This window comes from Vitis riparia, chromosome 4 (genome assembly GCF_004353265.1).
Source record: "Vitis riparia cultivar Riparia Gloire de Montpellier isolate 1030 chromosome 4, EGFV_Vit.rip_1.0, whole genome shotgun sequence".
Classification (NCBI taxonomy): Eukaryota; Viridiplantae; Streptophyta; class Magnoliopsida; order Vitales; family Vitaceae; genus Vitis; species Vitis riparia.
Window position 1 is genome coordinate 11,559,422 of NC_048434.1, and position 16,339 is coordinate 11,575,760.

Consider the following 16,339-nt stretch of genomic DNA (forward strand, 5'->3'; position numbering starts at 1 on the left):
TAAATCACGGGATTGATATATTTACTTTTATTAATTTGAGTTAATATTTATTTTGACTAATCTTAGTAATAAATTTATTTATGAGACATATATCATAAATGTATAGGATAATTAAAAAATATTTATTTATGAGACATATCATAGATGAATAAGATAATTAAAAAATATTTACTATACAATAATAAAGTTGTGAATGATAGATTCATGGTTGTATAATGCTCTTATGAGAGTATATGAGGTAAAAAAGATTTGCAATAAAAAATAAGTAGATTATTTTGATTTAATAGTTAAAAAGTTATTTTTGACATTAAGTTATGTTACTAAATTATTTTATCAAACACATTTAATTTATTTATCAATTTAAATTTAAATCATTAAAGCATTAAATCATTAAATTGATTTATTGAATATCCTCTAACTCTTGAGCGGAAGAAGTGACAAGATAAGCTCAGAAGGGAGTGTTTGGTAAAACTTAATACTTATTAGTTAACGATTTAAGTTAATTTTAAGCTAACTTAAAACTTATTACTTAATTTTGATTTTAATTATTAAAGTTGTTTGATAAAATTAACTTAAAACTTATTTTAAATTATCAAATTGACATATTTATTCTCCTAAATTATAACTAGAGCAAAGAAGGTCAAGTAATAATGGAAGTTGTAGAGTAACAAAAAAAATCATAGAGATAATTAAAACAAATGAAGGTAAAAAGGTAAAGTGAAAATATGAACTTAAAAATAAGTTAATTACTTTTACTTATTACTTAAAGTTATTTTTGATTTTAAGTTATTCCGTCAAGTTATTTTATCAAACATACTTAATTTATTTAATAATTTAAATTAAGCTATTAAGTCACTTTAAATCATTAAATTGGTTTACAAAATACGTATTAACTCCCCTGATGGGATGAAATGACAAGGAAGCTAAGCTTGGGGACACATGTACAAAAACTTAATATGAGCCAACCAAAAATGAACACCCTTTTGATTTGCTTATCAGGGAGATAAGCCTACCTTTTTGAAGTCACTAAAAACTTTCTTACATGTCCAAATAATTTTATCAAAATAGTTTGTGAATTAAACAAATGGATATAAATACACTATTGCTTCCTCTAATTCACATTTTAGCTACCACTGAAAGTTACCTATGTTTAATAAAACTTTGTAACATCGAAGTTACTCTAAAATTATGAATTTAACTTCAAAAATCTATCTCAATTAAAGTTTTATTCTTTAGCAGCATTCTGTTAATGCTTAGCGTCAGTCCTTCATTCTCCACTGTCAATTTCTCTCTCTCTCTCTCTCGTCCTTCATCATCAAGTTGCCCCTGCTCACTAACTGGTCCAGCTGACGGAGGTGGGAATCCTCATGTTGTGTTTGAATCAATGTTATCAAAATCAAACTAGAGCAGTCAGACACTGGTAATTGAGTTCGTTTTCAGTCCGGGCTAAGGTTAAAAATTGACCTCTCATGGTGGCACTTGGGACAGATAAATAGGATGAATTGGCTCCACCCAAAGACTCTTATAAGATTGCGGTTGTTACAATGAATTGAGATTCAACAAATTACAACACCGGGTAGCTCTTCCATTGCAATCTCCTACAGCTACTAGGAACTGAACGTACACCTCAAATTACAATTATTATGAACATCTGGCTTCCTTTGCATTCTCTTTTTTATATAAACATTCTGAGGCAACTGCCAATATTATCTCATCTAGGGTTTATGGTAGGAAAAGACAAACAAATCCTCACCAAGAAACGGTCAGCTGCAACAACAAATTGTCTGAGCATTTTGTTGAATAATTGTTGGGTCTCTTCCATCCAAGAAAGCACCTCCAGTGCCTCTGAAACATGAGAAATACTGAAATCATTCCACCACTCTTGACAATATAGCTATTAATCAAACAATGAAATGAGTAAATTCATTACCGAGATGCAACCAGAATTGCAAGTAACTCAAGTTTGTCATAAATTTGGAGAACACGATCATACCCATAAAATCTGAAAATCCAGAAGAAACAAGATTTACTTGGCAGAATCTTAACAACAAAATTGTTTCTTAGACAACTTGCTAGAGTTGTGTGCGCGTTTTACTAAGTTTTACCAGATTCAGGATTCAGTTTGGGGGGGAGGCCATATAATGCATATTTGCCATAGACTAGCAGCCGCACTCGCTGTGGAGCACTCAACTTGCTACATAAAGACCTCAGTAGCCCACTGCAAGAGAATAACAACGGGGGTAAAATTGGTGAAACAATTTCTTCAGTCAGCATCTATATGAGAAAAGAAGTCCTTTTTCCTTCCTTACTCTGCACGCAATATTGTAACAAAGTCAGGTGGCAGAGATTCCATGAATGACGATATGTCCTCCATCTTGAGGAACTTCAATTCCTGCTTTAGTTTTTTCTTCTCTTCATTTGACATTCCCTTCCCAAGAGCTGATTTACTGCAGGACACATAATTTGTTAATTTTCTAAAGCACTATAGCAACCATTAAAAAAAAAAAAAAATACGTGTCTCAATTGCAAGTATATATTGTTTTGCCTCAAGAGAATCTCGAGGAAATGAAGGAAAGGTATACCGATTAAAGATAGGACCTTCTCCCTTAAAACACTATCCTAGAGCTTGATTTGAGGGCTTTTGACAAATGTAGGGTTTGTTTGGAGCCATGCAGTTGTTTGTCAAGTTAAATGAGAATAAGACTACATCTCTAAGAGATGAGTCAACATTCCAAAACCAAGGCCATATCCAAGCACCTGACACACCTTATAATCACCTCAGGGGCTGAAAATAGGATGAGCTAGAGGGACAATAGAACAAGAAGGAAGATCAACTGAAAGTTCAAAAGAGAAATCAAAATAGCAAATATCATATTCACAACATATTAACCAAATTCATTTTCTCAAAACAGACATCATAAATCTTTCAAATATAAGCAAATATAACCTTTTCTTTTTTCTTAGTCATGGCTTGATTCCTTTACTTTTTTCCTTGTGTCAAATAAAATATGGTTAAAATATACCAACCAGTCTGAAAGATCTAAAGTTCAACAGTATTAAAAAGCCTCTAACTTAACCCTCTAGGGGTTGGGGTACAATGCCTTAGAACCCCCAACAAGGGATGTGAAGATTGGAACCAAACTCTTGTAGGTTGGGTCAGGTGCATAGGATCTCAAATCATATGAGATCAGATGAAATATATATGCAAATATTCCCAAACTACCAATTCCAATAATCAAAATGTAAACTGAATTTCACAAAGGAATTGCTAGATCTACATTTTCATGTTCATTATACAAAAACTTAATTCTCATGATTCTTTCAAATGATTCTTATAGAATGACAGGTCATAGCATTGTCATTTACCTTGGGTATTTTGATGACAAATCAGCCCCAGATGCCATTAAGCAAACTGTCTTCTCCTATTGTCAAACAAATAAATGGGTATAGTTGAAATATGTAGCCCTATATTCCCAATACTAGGTTTTACTTGAGTTAATCTAATTTTGTTTGGGTTGGGCCTTAACCAGGAGTGTGGTCTTATATCCACTGTTGGTCGGTTTGCTAAAAGTATTAAATGGTTGTCTAGTATTCAAGCATAGTTCCATTCCATTCTTTGATAATCCCAAGTTTATAGAGCATCAAAAAGATCATGATTAAATTCGTACTCACTGATTACAATCTTCAGTCTTAGAGTCTTTTTCTTTTGTATCAAAAGATCAGTTTTTTTTCTCTTTAATCTTCTTTGTATTTACATTTCAGACATTCAGATGGGTATTTGATATTTACACCATTGAGAAACAATGAGGTTATTTCAGTTAAAATCAATGATAAAAATTACAAATAATGGTCCTCTCACTACATTTAATGAAAGCCATTAGGCAATATCTTCATGGAATAACCACAGAATCAGCTGCATGTAGTAGATCCATAACCACTTGGACCAAGAATGACTCTAAAGTGGTTGCTTGAATTCTATCTAATACAACACTTTCACTAGACTCCACTCTTTCTAATGCCACACCTAATAAGATCATATCAACTATCCTGATGTAGAATAACCATAGAGTTGTAAGGAAGGGAACAGGGAATTAAGATTGTGGCAGTGGGAACAAAAAGTTATAAAAAAAAAAAAAGAAAGAAATATAGGTAAATCCTATGATATACAGATATGTCAACTTCAACTAAAATACTCGTGTCAACATAATACCACATGGGTGCACGTGTGGGATCAGTGTTTGATATGCTTATATTGCATTGAATACAATCTTGCTAATGATTTGGTCTATCTCTTTCTTTAATTTTTTAATTTATGTTTATGTTGCGTACATGTAGTTATTTTTCACTTTCTCTCCTTTTTATTTTTTATTTTAAATTATAACAGATAATAGTATAAAATAAAGTGTAATAAAAAATAAAGAATTTTTAAATTAATTTCCAACTCGTTGGTTTTCTTTCTTATTTTTTTTTAAAAAAAAATCATAATAGATAGATTTTAAAGATAAATATAATAATTAATATAATATAAAATTTATAGATAAATATAATAATTAAACCTATGTATTTTTGTGCGCTTTTTGCTAAGCACTATTAATTTATTTGTTTCATATGCCTCTTAAAAAAGATAAATATAATAATTAATAACATAAAAAATCTAAAGGTTAATTATAATAATTGATATAAAAATTAAAAAATTTTCCATAATAAAAAAATTGAATATGAATTATATTTTATCAACATCTAATGTATTATAAGAATTTTATTACAAAATCATTATAAATTTTTAAAACTTTAAACTAATCAAAGTTTACTAATAATGTGATATAATATTTTCTTAAAAGTTTTTTCTCAACATTCCATTAAAGTAGGTTCTTTAAGTACAATTAGTAGTAATATCAAAGTAAAATAACAGTTAGCATCTTATTAAAGTAGAAAAGACATAATAAATATTTTTTAACCACAATTAACCATGTAGTATTATAGATAACTTATACTCACATTACTATGCTTATGTTTAATGTTAATTTATTTTTTATTAATGTTGTATCCAAGTACCCACACCCATAGTTGAGATCCTTTTCAACCAAATCCCCATGTTCTAAAATTTTAGGATGCAAAAGATCCCACTCCTAGACATGTACCCACACCTACACTCATATGCAAATGTAATGTAGGGAAAATCTTATAATGAACCTTACCATGAGAAATTTAAAATATGCACAGAAAAACAGAAACAAAAAAGTAAACATGATTCATCATTTTATTCATTTTTCTCTAGGTTATATTACATAGCCTCGTTCATAAGCTTTAGATAACCTAAAAGACTCAACAGACTATAGAAAAAGAAACCTAACCTACATAGTAACTTTGTAGAAAAACCTAAAAGACTAGACAAACTATAGGAAAAGAAACCTAACCTATATAGTAACTTTGTAGAAGTTCCGTACCATTTGAACCTCTTAAGTAGCTGAATTAAAAGGAAACTAGAAACTTTGAGCAAATAGAGAAAAGCTTTAGAAAATAGATGCTTTTAGAAAATAGAAACTTAAAAAATAAATCATCTTAGAGAAAGACATCCTTTTAAAAAATCAGAAACTTAAAAGTATAAGAACTTATTGCAATATATAAGAAATTTCTAAGAAAGAAGACCAGAATTCTAAATAACGAAATAATCAACTACCATAAACTTGAACTCCAAATGATCTGAAAAAGAAGAATTACAAAAATGCCTTTCATTCCTTTTCATGAATGACTCCTATCACCAACTTTTCTTGTATAGTATGTAGCCTAAATCAAATTCACTTTCTACACTCAAAATTTTCTCTTGGCTGCCCAAAATGCCAACTATAAGAACAATCAATGCATTGGCAACACTCTTTGATAGCCACTCCCCATCAGTAGAAGGTGTTGCATGAACTCTTAGCATAATTTCCTTTCCTTTCCTTTCCTTACAACCACCTAATTGATTGCCCTGTTTGCCACAACATTGAAGTATTACTACGATTTTCCATTGTCATCCATTAGAGCAAAATACTTTTGATTGCCATGGAGTTAAGATCTTTTGGAAGCTCTAAGGACTCTCTAAACTTCTTAAGAATGGGAACATATGCCTCAATAAGAGATACTACTCATCAGGTAAACTTTATGTAGAAACCGAGAATAATACAATTGTATATTCAATCGTGTGTATTTTACATAATCGGGTCCCTATTTAACATATACACAGAGAGCAAAATATGGAAATATAAAAATCAAACGAAACATTTAGCCTAAATATCAGATCTAATTGGGATCTCAATCTTCTACCACAATATCCTACAAATCACCCCCCGAATCATACGAGATTTCCACACTCCCCTTCAAGTTGGATCATAGATATTAATCATGTCCAACTTGCAAATAAAATCTTCAATACTAGATTTCTGTAACCCTTTGGTGAATATATCTGCCAATTGTTCCATTGTAGGGATATAAGTCATGCAAATCGTCCCCTTCTCAATTTTCTCCTTTATAAAGTGTCTATCCACTTCTATATGTTTGGTTTTGTTGTGCTGAATAGGATTATGAGAAATACTAATAGCGGCTTTATTGTCGCAATAGAGTTTGATGGGGAGCTCTACTGTAATGTGTAGTTCTTCCAACAGTTTCTGCAACCATAGTCCTTCACACATACCTTGTGCAATTGCTTTGAATTCAGTCTCAACACTGCTTCTGACTACTACACTCTGCTTCTTACTTCTCCATGTTACTAGATTTCCCCATAAATAGGTACAGTAGCCGATAGTAGACCTTCTGTCTTTTGCTAATCCTGCCCAATCTGCATCTGTATAGATCTCTACCTTCTTATTGTCACCCTTCTTAAAGAATAGTCCTCTCCCTGGAAAACCCTTTAGATATCTGAGGATCTTATACACTGCTTCCAGGTGACTTTCCTTTGGTGAATGCAGGTATTGGCTAACCACGCTTACGACGAAAGCAATGTCTGGTCTAGTGTGAGAAAGGTAGATCAGTTTCCCTACTAGTTGTTGATATCTCTCTCTATCCACGGGTTTTCCGTCGCTTTCTGTCTTTTTTCTTGCCTTGATAGGGGTATCACTTGGCTTGCAACCAAGCATGCCAATCTCAATCAGCAAGTCAAGTACATACTTTCTCTGGGAGATACTAATTCCTTCCTTGATCTGGCGACCTCCATTCCTAGGAAATACCGCATTTGACCCAGATCTTTTAACTCAAACTTTGTGGCTAAGACATTCTTTTCAACCTCTCCACTTCTCCTGTGTTATCTCCAATGAGAATGATGTCATCGACATACACGATTAGAATGGTCATCCTTCCATCGTTGGACTGTTTGAAGAACATAGTATGATCCGACTATCCCTATTGGTATCCTTGGTTCTTAATCACCTTTGCAAATCTATCGAACCATGCTCTTGGAGATTGCTTGAGACCATACATAGATTTCTTTAATTTGCATACCCTGGTTTCTTCTTCTTTCTTACAAAACCCTGGTGCTAGCGTCATAAACACTTCTTCTTCCAGCTCACCATTTAGAAAGGCATTCTTGATATCAAATTGATGGAGTGGCCAGTCTAGGTTTGCTGCCAAGGATAAGAGAACTCGTATAGTGTTCAGCTTTTCCACTGGTGCAAATGTCTCGGTGTAGTCGATGTCGTAGGTCTGAGTGAACCCCTTTGCAACCAGACGGGCTTTGTATCGTTCTACTGTGCCATCTGCCTTATATTTCACTATGAATATCCATTTACAAACCACTAGTTTCTTCCTTCTCAGCAAAGTCATCACTTCCCAAGTCCTATTTTTTTCCAATGCCCTTATTTCTTCCATGACTGCCTCTCTCCATTCTGGAATCTCCAAGGCTTCTTGAATGTTTTTAGGAATTTGGATTCTATCAATGTTAGTCATAAAAGCACGACACTTTGCAGAAAGAGCATTATAAGACATAAATTTCGAGATAGGATGGAGAGTACATGAATGAGGTTGCTTTCTAAGAGCAATGGGTAAGTCATCTGTTACCTGATTAGGATTGGATCTAGACTCCTGAGGGGTTGGAACTATCACCGGTTCTGACTCTTTTAGTGCTTCGGAGTTGAGTGTCTCATTGGACTTCGATTTTAGCCTCCTTGAGTAGACGAGTGTTTCCCTATTTGTTTGTATTTCCGTATCTCCCCCTGAGTTCAAGTGTCCTTCTGTATTAGGCGAAGGGGTAGATATAAGGCACGGAGTGGATTTGAACACAGCAACATTGAGGTAGTCTAAGGTTAAGGGTGGTCTAGCTTCACTCACAGACTCCCCCTGAAGTGAGGAGTAGGGAGTATGCTCAAAGAATGTGACATCTAAGCTAACATATAGCTTCTGTGAAATTGGGTCATAGCATTTGTAACTCTTTTGTGTGGAAGAGTAGCCAAGAAAGACACATTTAAGCGCTCTAGGATCCAATTTGTTCCGCTTAGGTGCGTGAGAGTGGACAAACACAGTGGACTCAAAGACACGAAGTGGAAGATGTGCACCGAGTCTAGAATGGGGAAAAAACTCTTGGAATTTTTTGGAGAGGTGTGACAAAAGATAGGACCCGACTAGGCATTTGATTAATAAGGTATGTGGCTGTCAAAATGGAGTCACCCCAAAATTGTGAGGGCATATGAGAGGTAAACAACAAGGCATGAGCAACTTTAAGAATATGTTTATTTTTCCATTCTGCAACCCCATTTTGCTGAGGGATGTTAACGCAAGAACTTTGATGGATAATACCATTTTCTTGTAGATAAGTGCTCAAGGAGTGATTGAAATACTCAATATCATTATCGGTATGAAGAATTTGAATTTTGGTGTGAAACTGAGTTTGTATCATAGTGTGAAAGTTCATGAAGACTGATCGAACCTCAGTTTTATCAGTCAAATATACCCAACACAGGTGAGTGTCATCATCAATAAAAGTAATAAACCATTTTTTATGGGTCCTATTAGGGGTACATGAGGGTCCTCATAGATCATTATGAATTAGAGTAAATGGTATGGATGGTTTATACTTAGATTTAGGAAAAGATGCACGATGGTGTTTGGCAAGTTCACACACTTCACACTGAAAATCCCATGAAGCTTTATTTGAACATAGTGAAGGAAATAAATGTTGCAAGTACTGAAAACTAGGATGGCCCATCCTTTTGTGTCACAACAAAGGTTCACTTTCCCTAGGACTAGATGCAGAATTACAAATAGTGGGAGAACATTGTCCACACACATTAGCTTCATCGAAGTAATATAGCCCCTCACGGCCTTAGCACTGCCAATCGTCTTCCGTGATGATAGGTCTTAAAAAACACAATGAGAGTGTAGAAATTTAGCTGAGCAATTAAACTGTTTGGTTAATTGGCTAATAGACAGCAAATTGCAAGATAAATTAGGAACATATAGGATAGGGTTGAGAGTAATAGACTCAAAAATACGAATACTCCCTTTGCCAGCAATTGGGGATAAAGTACCATCTGCAATTTTTACTTTTAAATTACCAGCACAAGGAGAGAATGTAGAAAATAAATTGTTAGCCCAAGGGTTCTCCTAATCAGGTTTTGATGGTAACAAACTATGGTTAAGTGACTAATTGGTTTAATGATTAAAAATCTCAGGTATAAACTCGAAAATTCATCAAAAGACCAAATGGATACAAGATCGAGATGCTTGGAAAACTTATGATCATAGGAAACTAATGTAAGATGAATGCATGAGTGCAGTTAGGATTTTCACACGTTTCATGCAACTTAGAAAACTTGGTTTATTCTTTAAAACTTCGATTTCATTAAAACCCGAGTTTTTAACTAATGTACCTTAGGCAAAATGTTTTATAATTGACTTAATAATTCACCTAAAGACCTTGATTAAGTGTTAGAAAAGAAAGGAATTAAAAAAATAGGTTTTCGGGGCCAAAAAGGCTCAACCGGTCGAGGTTATGGCCAACTGGCTCAACCGGTTGAGAAATTGGTCGACCAGTTGTGCTCGTCCAGTCGAGGGAGGCCAAAAATTTTCTCTCTCTCCCAGTAGCCTTCTCTTCCTGATCGAAGGGATTCTCTTTCTAGTCGAGGCAACGGTAACCTGTCATGCATTAAATGATCCAACGGTTGGCTCGTCCGGTCGAGGACCGGTCGAGGAAGGCCAAAAATTTTCTCTCTCTCCCAGTAGCCTTCTCTTCCTGATCGAAGGGATTCTCTTCCTAGTCGAGGCAACGGTAACCTGTCATGCATTAAATGATCCAACGGTTGGTGAACCGGTCGATCCCTATCTCGACCGGATGAGGTTACCTTTTGCTGTTTTTGACTCCCAAGCTTAGAAACCTATAAATTGAGAGCTCCACTTCATTTATTGACAAGAGAACACTTGCATTCAATAGCCTACCTACCTGTTCTTGATCAAAAAGCTCTCATTTATTTCATAGTGCATAAAATCACCACTTGCATATCCTTTAGTGCACTCTTGTGTGTCATCCTAGCTTTGTCTTGTATTTGAGCTATCCTTAAGCTAGGTTGAGGGATCATTTCTTGTAAAAATCTGAGTGTCAAAGCCTTCAAGAGGTTTGAATCTTGAAGAGATTGTGGAAGAGCCCATTGGAGCCGGAATCCAAGTATAAGAAGATTGGAAACTTGGTTGAAGCTTCAAGTTAGTGGAACCCTTACTCGGTTAGGAGGTTAAGGAAAGTGGACGTAGGCAAGGAAGTGCCGAACCACTATAAACCCGAGTTTGAATTCTCTAAACTCTATCTCTCTATTTTGATTATATTGTGTTTGAATTTGTTGTGATTGAAAAGATTTTAAAAACCCAATTCACCCCACACTAGAAGCTGACTGATGATTTTCTGTGGGTGTTTTGTGTGTCTAGGTTTCGGTGGAGACCTAATGACTATGGGCTTTATTGGGCTATCTGGGCTTCCAATCTGCGAGCTTGCCATGTAAAGTCTAGTGTCTTTAGTGTGGCCCGTTTTCTTACAATGCTCACAATAAGTCCTCTTAGACTGTCTTAGGCCAAATCCAACGTGAGGCCCATAGGTTACAAGTGCTGAAGCCTCGGGCCCAAAAGTGAGATGTTCTCGTAACATCACTTTCCTTCTACTCTCCTCACATCGCACCTCAGAGAAGACCTCTCGGATGGAGGGCAACGACTGGCAACTGAGAACTCTGCTCCTAACATTGTCAAGCTCACGGTTCAGGCCTGCTAGAAACTTGAAGACTCTCTCGTTCTCCATTTTCTTGAATTGCACAATGTCACCCGTGTACTCTCATTCCTCTTCGCAGCTGAGATCGAGTTCTTGCCACAAACCCAGCATCTCGGTTTAGTATTCCGTGACAGCTCGATTTCCTTGCTTCATCTGCCAGAGCCGCGTCTTGAGTTCAAAGATCTGGGAAGCATTCTCGACATCGGAGTATGTTTCCCGTATCGCATCCCACACATCCTTTGTCATTGGGAGAAACATATACGTTTTGCCAATGGATGGCTTCATGGAGTTGATCGAGCATGAGGTGATGAAGGAGTTTTCGGACCGCCATTTCTGGGATGCTGCTGCATCGGTCCGAGGTGGTCACCGAGTCTCGCCAGTAAGAAACCCTAAGTTTTCCCTTTCCGTTAATAACAAACTTGATTGTCTGTGCCCACTCTCTGTAATTCTTACCGTTCAATTTTTCAACAATAAAATGGAGTGGGGAGTTGTCGAATGCACCGGTCGAGCCCATGGAGGAGTTTATTTCTGACTCTCTTCCCTGGGTTGCCGATTGACTGGACTCATGGTTGTCTCCTTTTTGGGCAGTCGTGGATTGATTAGGGTTTTAGAGCAATCCGTGCTCAGATACCATGTAGAAACTAAGAATAATACAATTGTATATTCAATCATGTATATTTTACATAATCGGGTCCCTATTTAACATATACACAGAGAGCAGAATATGGAAATATAAAAATCAAACCAAACATTTAGCCTAAATATCAGATCTAATTGGGGCCTCAATCTTCTACCACAATATCCTACAAATCACCCCCCAAATCATACGGGATTTCCACACTTTCCTGCATAAAAATATGTCCATATGAAAATCAAGACTTTAACTCAGTTAGAATATGGATGATATGAAAAAAAAATAAAAATTATATGCTTCCTACCAACCATAACAACGTTTTTCTTTGGGAAATCAAGCATTGACTTTCTTTTGGCTCTTAAAGCTCCTAAATGACAAGGAATTCAAGTATAAACTAGGGGTCATATTTCTCTACGTTGGTAATTGAAACCTATGTCATGATACACATACATGTCCTTGGTGCATTTGTTAATCCGAAAATCATGACCAAACGACTCATAATACATAAAGATCTAATCTTTCTTTAATATTCTTCAATAAACAACTCATCAACTCATCTTTTAAGGTCTACATGCTCCATGCAATGTGTATGGTACATCAGTAAATTAGGGAAAGAAGAATCTAAAGCTAGATTAATTGCATTCGGTAGGTTTGCATAATTGACAATTCATACCATAGTTTATTATTGGGAGTCAAGTTGCTAGAATCAACCAGTAGCTGTTGCACTTCTTTTGCCACTTTCACAATCTGTTTTGGGATGGGTTTTACTACATCTTGAGGTATAGATGCATCATAGACAAACCCTTTCCTCCTTGCCCTCAACTTCAAATTGCTATTTGATGAAAGTATATGATGGTTCTTTTGTTTCAAAGGATGCTAATTTTTCTACTAGTTCTTTGATGGTAAAATTTCTTTCATTAAACAAAGAATCTTCATTTGCCAAATGCACAAGAGTACAAATGTTCTCATAGCCATCAGGTTAGACATTTTGATATAAAAGACAAGGTCTTCTGAGTAAAATATGGGCAGCTATCATTGGCCAACAGAAAACCATATCAACTGCTTAAAATTATTATTTATAAGAAATGTTAATAGACAACAAAAACTCCAAAAGTTAATTCCAGATCACCTGACTTTCACAACAGAATTGGCTTGAATTTCTAGGGAGAATGTGATTCTTTGAGATGAATCTAAACCCAATGTGATTCTTCGAGATCAATCTAAATCCCTTAAGACACCTAATTAAATGCCTTCTTTAAGTTCTATAATCTCCATATGATATTAATAGAATATTTCTGAAAGAAGAAAAAAAAATATTAACACCTTCATGTTTCTCATAAAAATTATTATCAAAAAAGGGAAAAAAATTATCTATAAAGAAAATTTTAAAAATAAGCCAAAAACAAGATATTGATCATAAGTAAATCTAGCTATTTGACATGAAAACATTTTGACAATATATAACACTTATATAACATAAGTTCACTTAGTACTCCTTTAGTTTTATTATTATTTTTTTTTTATGTTAATCAATCTTTACTGAGATGTATATCTAAGTAAGGTGGACAGATGGTCTACATTTCTTCCCAACATGGTAAGTGATATTAATTCACAGGTTTATATAAACTCACCTATCAATAGTTCTTCCAGTGAATATAAGGGGGAAGTATCTAGAATACTTCCCAACACCAAATTGATCGCCTAGATACTGTATTTTGTTTGAGTCAAGAAGAATCACAGCCTTCCAGAGCTGACAATAGTCCAGTCTGAATGTTTCATCTAATTGTTTATAGATCCCATGATCAAGAAGAACTGCATTATTTTCCATGACATGAAAATTTGATAAGGAAGCTAGAGTGGCAAAAGTTAATAAAAAAATGTAGATACAAAATAAATAAGATTTAAATATTTGATTGGCATTAAATTATGAATCATTAACATACCTAAAGAAAAGCCGCTCCGACCTTCTGCTTCTGGAGAAACTAAGATATTACCAGGATGTGGATCTCCATGAAGAAAACCGTGGATGAATATCATTTCAGCAAACACTTCCACCAATGCTTTTGCAACCTGCAGCACAAAAGCAATGTAAGCCAACCAACAAATGATATTTATTTTATTGCATCTAGATAAAGAAAGGAAGAGCTTTAAACATCATATGCCACCCATTAATTTAGGGACATCTCATATAATTTAACAGATCAAGGTTCCATTTGGATCTAGAAAACTATGATGAAAAAGGATAACAAAGAAACAAAACAAAACAAAAGGAATCTCAATTTTTCTTTTTGGTTGAGATGGAAAATACAAAGGAAAATGAAATATAATAATGAAAATTATTTCAAAATTTGAATGATTTCAAATTACTAATTCTCTGCTTAAAAGAAACTGAATTGGGTGAAAGAGTAGAAAGAAAATTTATTTGAAATCAAACTTGTTTAGATTTTCCTTCCATTTTTTCCCTATCTTTATCTTTCCTAAGTCTCTGATATCCAAATTTTGCTGGAAAGACAAAGACAGGAAATGAACAATAGATGAGTGTAAAATGGTGCATTTTTATAAAATTTTGAATTAATAGGTAAGTGTAATGCTACATTTTAAGATAAGGGATTCTCTGGCTTTGAGATTATTTAAAAGCAAAATGAAAAAAAAGGGAAATTTTCCTTTGTGGACCAGAGAGATGTTCTTTGCAAAAGGCATAACTACTTCAAAAGACCAAGATATTTCCCTTTTAATTTTTCCCTGCAGCTCTCCCACATAAGTAGAGAAAAGGAATGAATTTTTCTCCCTTACTTCTCTCTTTTTTTTCCTTTCTTTCTTCATTTTAGATAACCAAGCAGAGTTCACCCTGACCTCTCTTATGTGTATTGTGATATATAGATAGATAGATATCTTCAAATTGAAGAATATGGAATATTCAGATATACAATAAAGTTACAAAGCAAAATTTATTTTCAATTTGAAGTCCAACCTTTCTTGGATTTATTCCACTTTTCTTCAGAAATTCCAGGTCATCAACCTGAAAGCTAAACGAATTTCCTTTTAATAGTAAATAAACAGTTAAAAGTCTACAGAATATAATAACCAAAATGGCCTAAGATAGATATCTAAGCTAATACAAAAACATATGCACGTATATGACAGAAGTTGGATGAAATTGATCTAATTTTTTGAAATTTAAATCATAGGACTTTTCAATTGATTTATCTAATCATTGTCAGATATTTTGTCTGCAAAACTTAACTAGTTTCTAAAGTGAATAGAATGGAATTTTTTGCTACAGTGATGGGATGGCAAAGACCCCAAAAGCTCTAAATAGGAAGTAGGTTGAGAATTTCAAATTTCTAGTCATAATGATTAAGCCAGGGAAATGTTAAAGGAGGTAAATAAAGATCATGGATGAAATTTCAAATATATATACATATGTGTAATGAATAACTTTTAATAACATAGAATCTTAACTATTTTAAAAATTATATTAATAGGTCTTTGTACTAGCAACCACTTTCCTTTTTCAAAATGTTAAAGGGTTAAGGACTATTTTTACATCTATGATTCTATAGTACAATAATCCTCTATGTTTGCTAGTGTGTTAGACATGTCTTTAGATGTATTAGTGCCCAAGCTCGTTGATGAAAGAATAGAGAAAGTTTATGTTAGTATTGAAGTTGCCTGATGTTCTTTTGTTTCACTGATATTAGCATAGTGCAAGTTGTATTAGTGCCGGTGCCTTTTTGTTTCTATGATAAGCATAGTGCTCCTTGTTTTCTTGTTCCAATAGTTAATAATTATGGCAATCACTGGACTTATATATATATATATAAAAAAAGAGAGAGAGAGAGAGAGAGAGAATCCTAACTCTAGTAGGAAATTAATAATGTTAACTCTAACAAAACTTTATTGCTAAATAATAATAATAACCCTAAAATAAATAATCATGATAATAAAAAAAAAATAAATATTATTACTTCCTGTTTCTATCACTTCCTTTATTTACACCTAACATTAGTACATAACATAATATCTTTATTTCCATCATTCAGATTCTCGTGGCCGCTGTTTTTGTTCACCACCTATATTCTGCAACTGCACTTCTCTACATTATTCTGAAAAGATCCAGGAACCTGACCTTCAGTGGACAGTCCCCACACTGCACGCTATATGATATTGGAAAGAAATGAAGTTTGAAAATAATTTTCTATCAAGAAAGAACTATTTTTTAAGTTAAAACAAATTAAAATATATCCACTTTCTTTAATTCAAAATCTTTTTCCACTAAGAAGGGATTATTTTTAAAATCCAAAATAGCTAATTTTAAATTGTCTTTCTTTGTAAAGAAAAGGATTAAATTCAAAAGCAACTGAATTGAACTTCTAAGAATCCTTGTGTTAATAGAAAGGATCACAATTTTTTTGCCATAGATTCTCAAAAATAACAAATTTTGAATTTAAAATCTTTTTTTCATCAGGGGATTATTTTTAAAATTC

General features: G+C 33.9%; 1 protein-coding gene across 3 annotated transcripts in view; it reads right to left on the bottom strand.

Annotated features, from left to right (window-relative positions):
- Nucleotides 1-1,485: 1,485 nt before the first annotated feature.
- The window catches only part of LOC117912053 (aarF domain-containing protein kinase 1), a 45,783-nt gene continuing 30,929 nt past the window's right edge, over nucleotides 1,486-16,339 (bottom strand). For 2 of the 3 annotated variants that reach the window (XM_034826489.1, XM_034826488.1), the window contains exons 9-15: nucleotides 14,824-14,871; nucleotides 13,796-13,922; nucleotides 13,484-13,664; nucleotides 2,310-2,447; nucleotides 2,106-2,218; nucleotides 1,931-2,002; nucleotides 1,486-1,845 (exon numbers count right to left, since the gene is read on the bottom strand). In XM_034826489.1, coding sequence (XP_034682380.1) covers nucleotides 1,712-1,845; nucleotides 1,931-2,002; nucleotides 2,106-2,218; nucleotides 2,310-2,447; nucleotides 13,484-13,664; nucleotides 13,796-13,922; nucleotides 14,824-14,871 — 813 coding nt within the window. In that variant the 3' untranslated portion in view covers nucleotides 1,486-1,711. The remainder of the gene's footprint in view (nucleotides 1,846-1,930; nucleotides 2,003-2,105; nucleotides 2,219-2,309; nucleotides 2,448-13,483; nucleotides 13,665-13,795; nucleotides 13,923-14,823; nucleotides 14,872-16,339) is intronic. The other variant, XM_034826490.1, reaches the window with a different exon arrangement.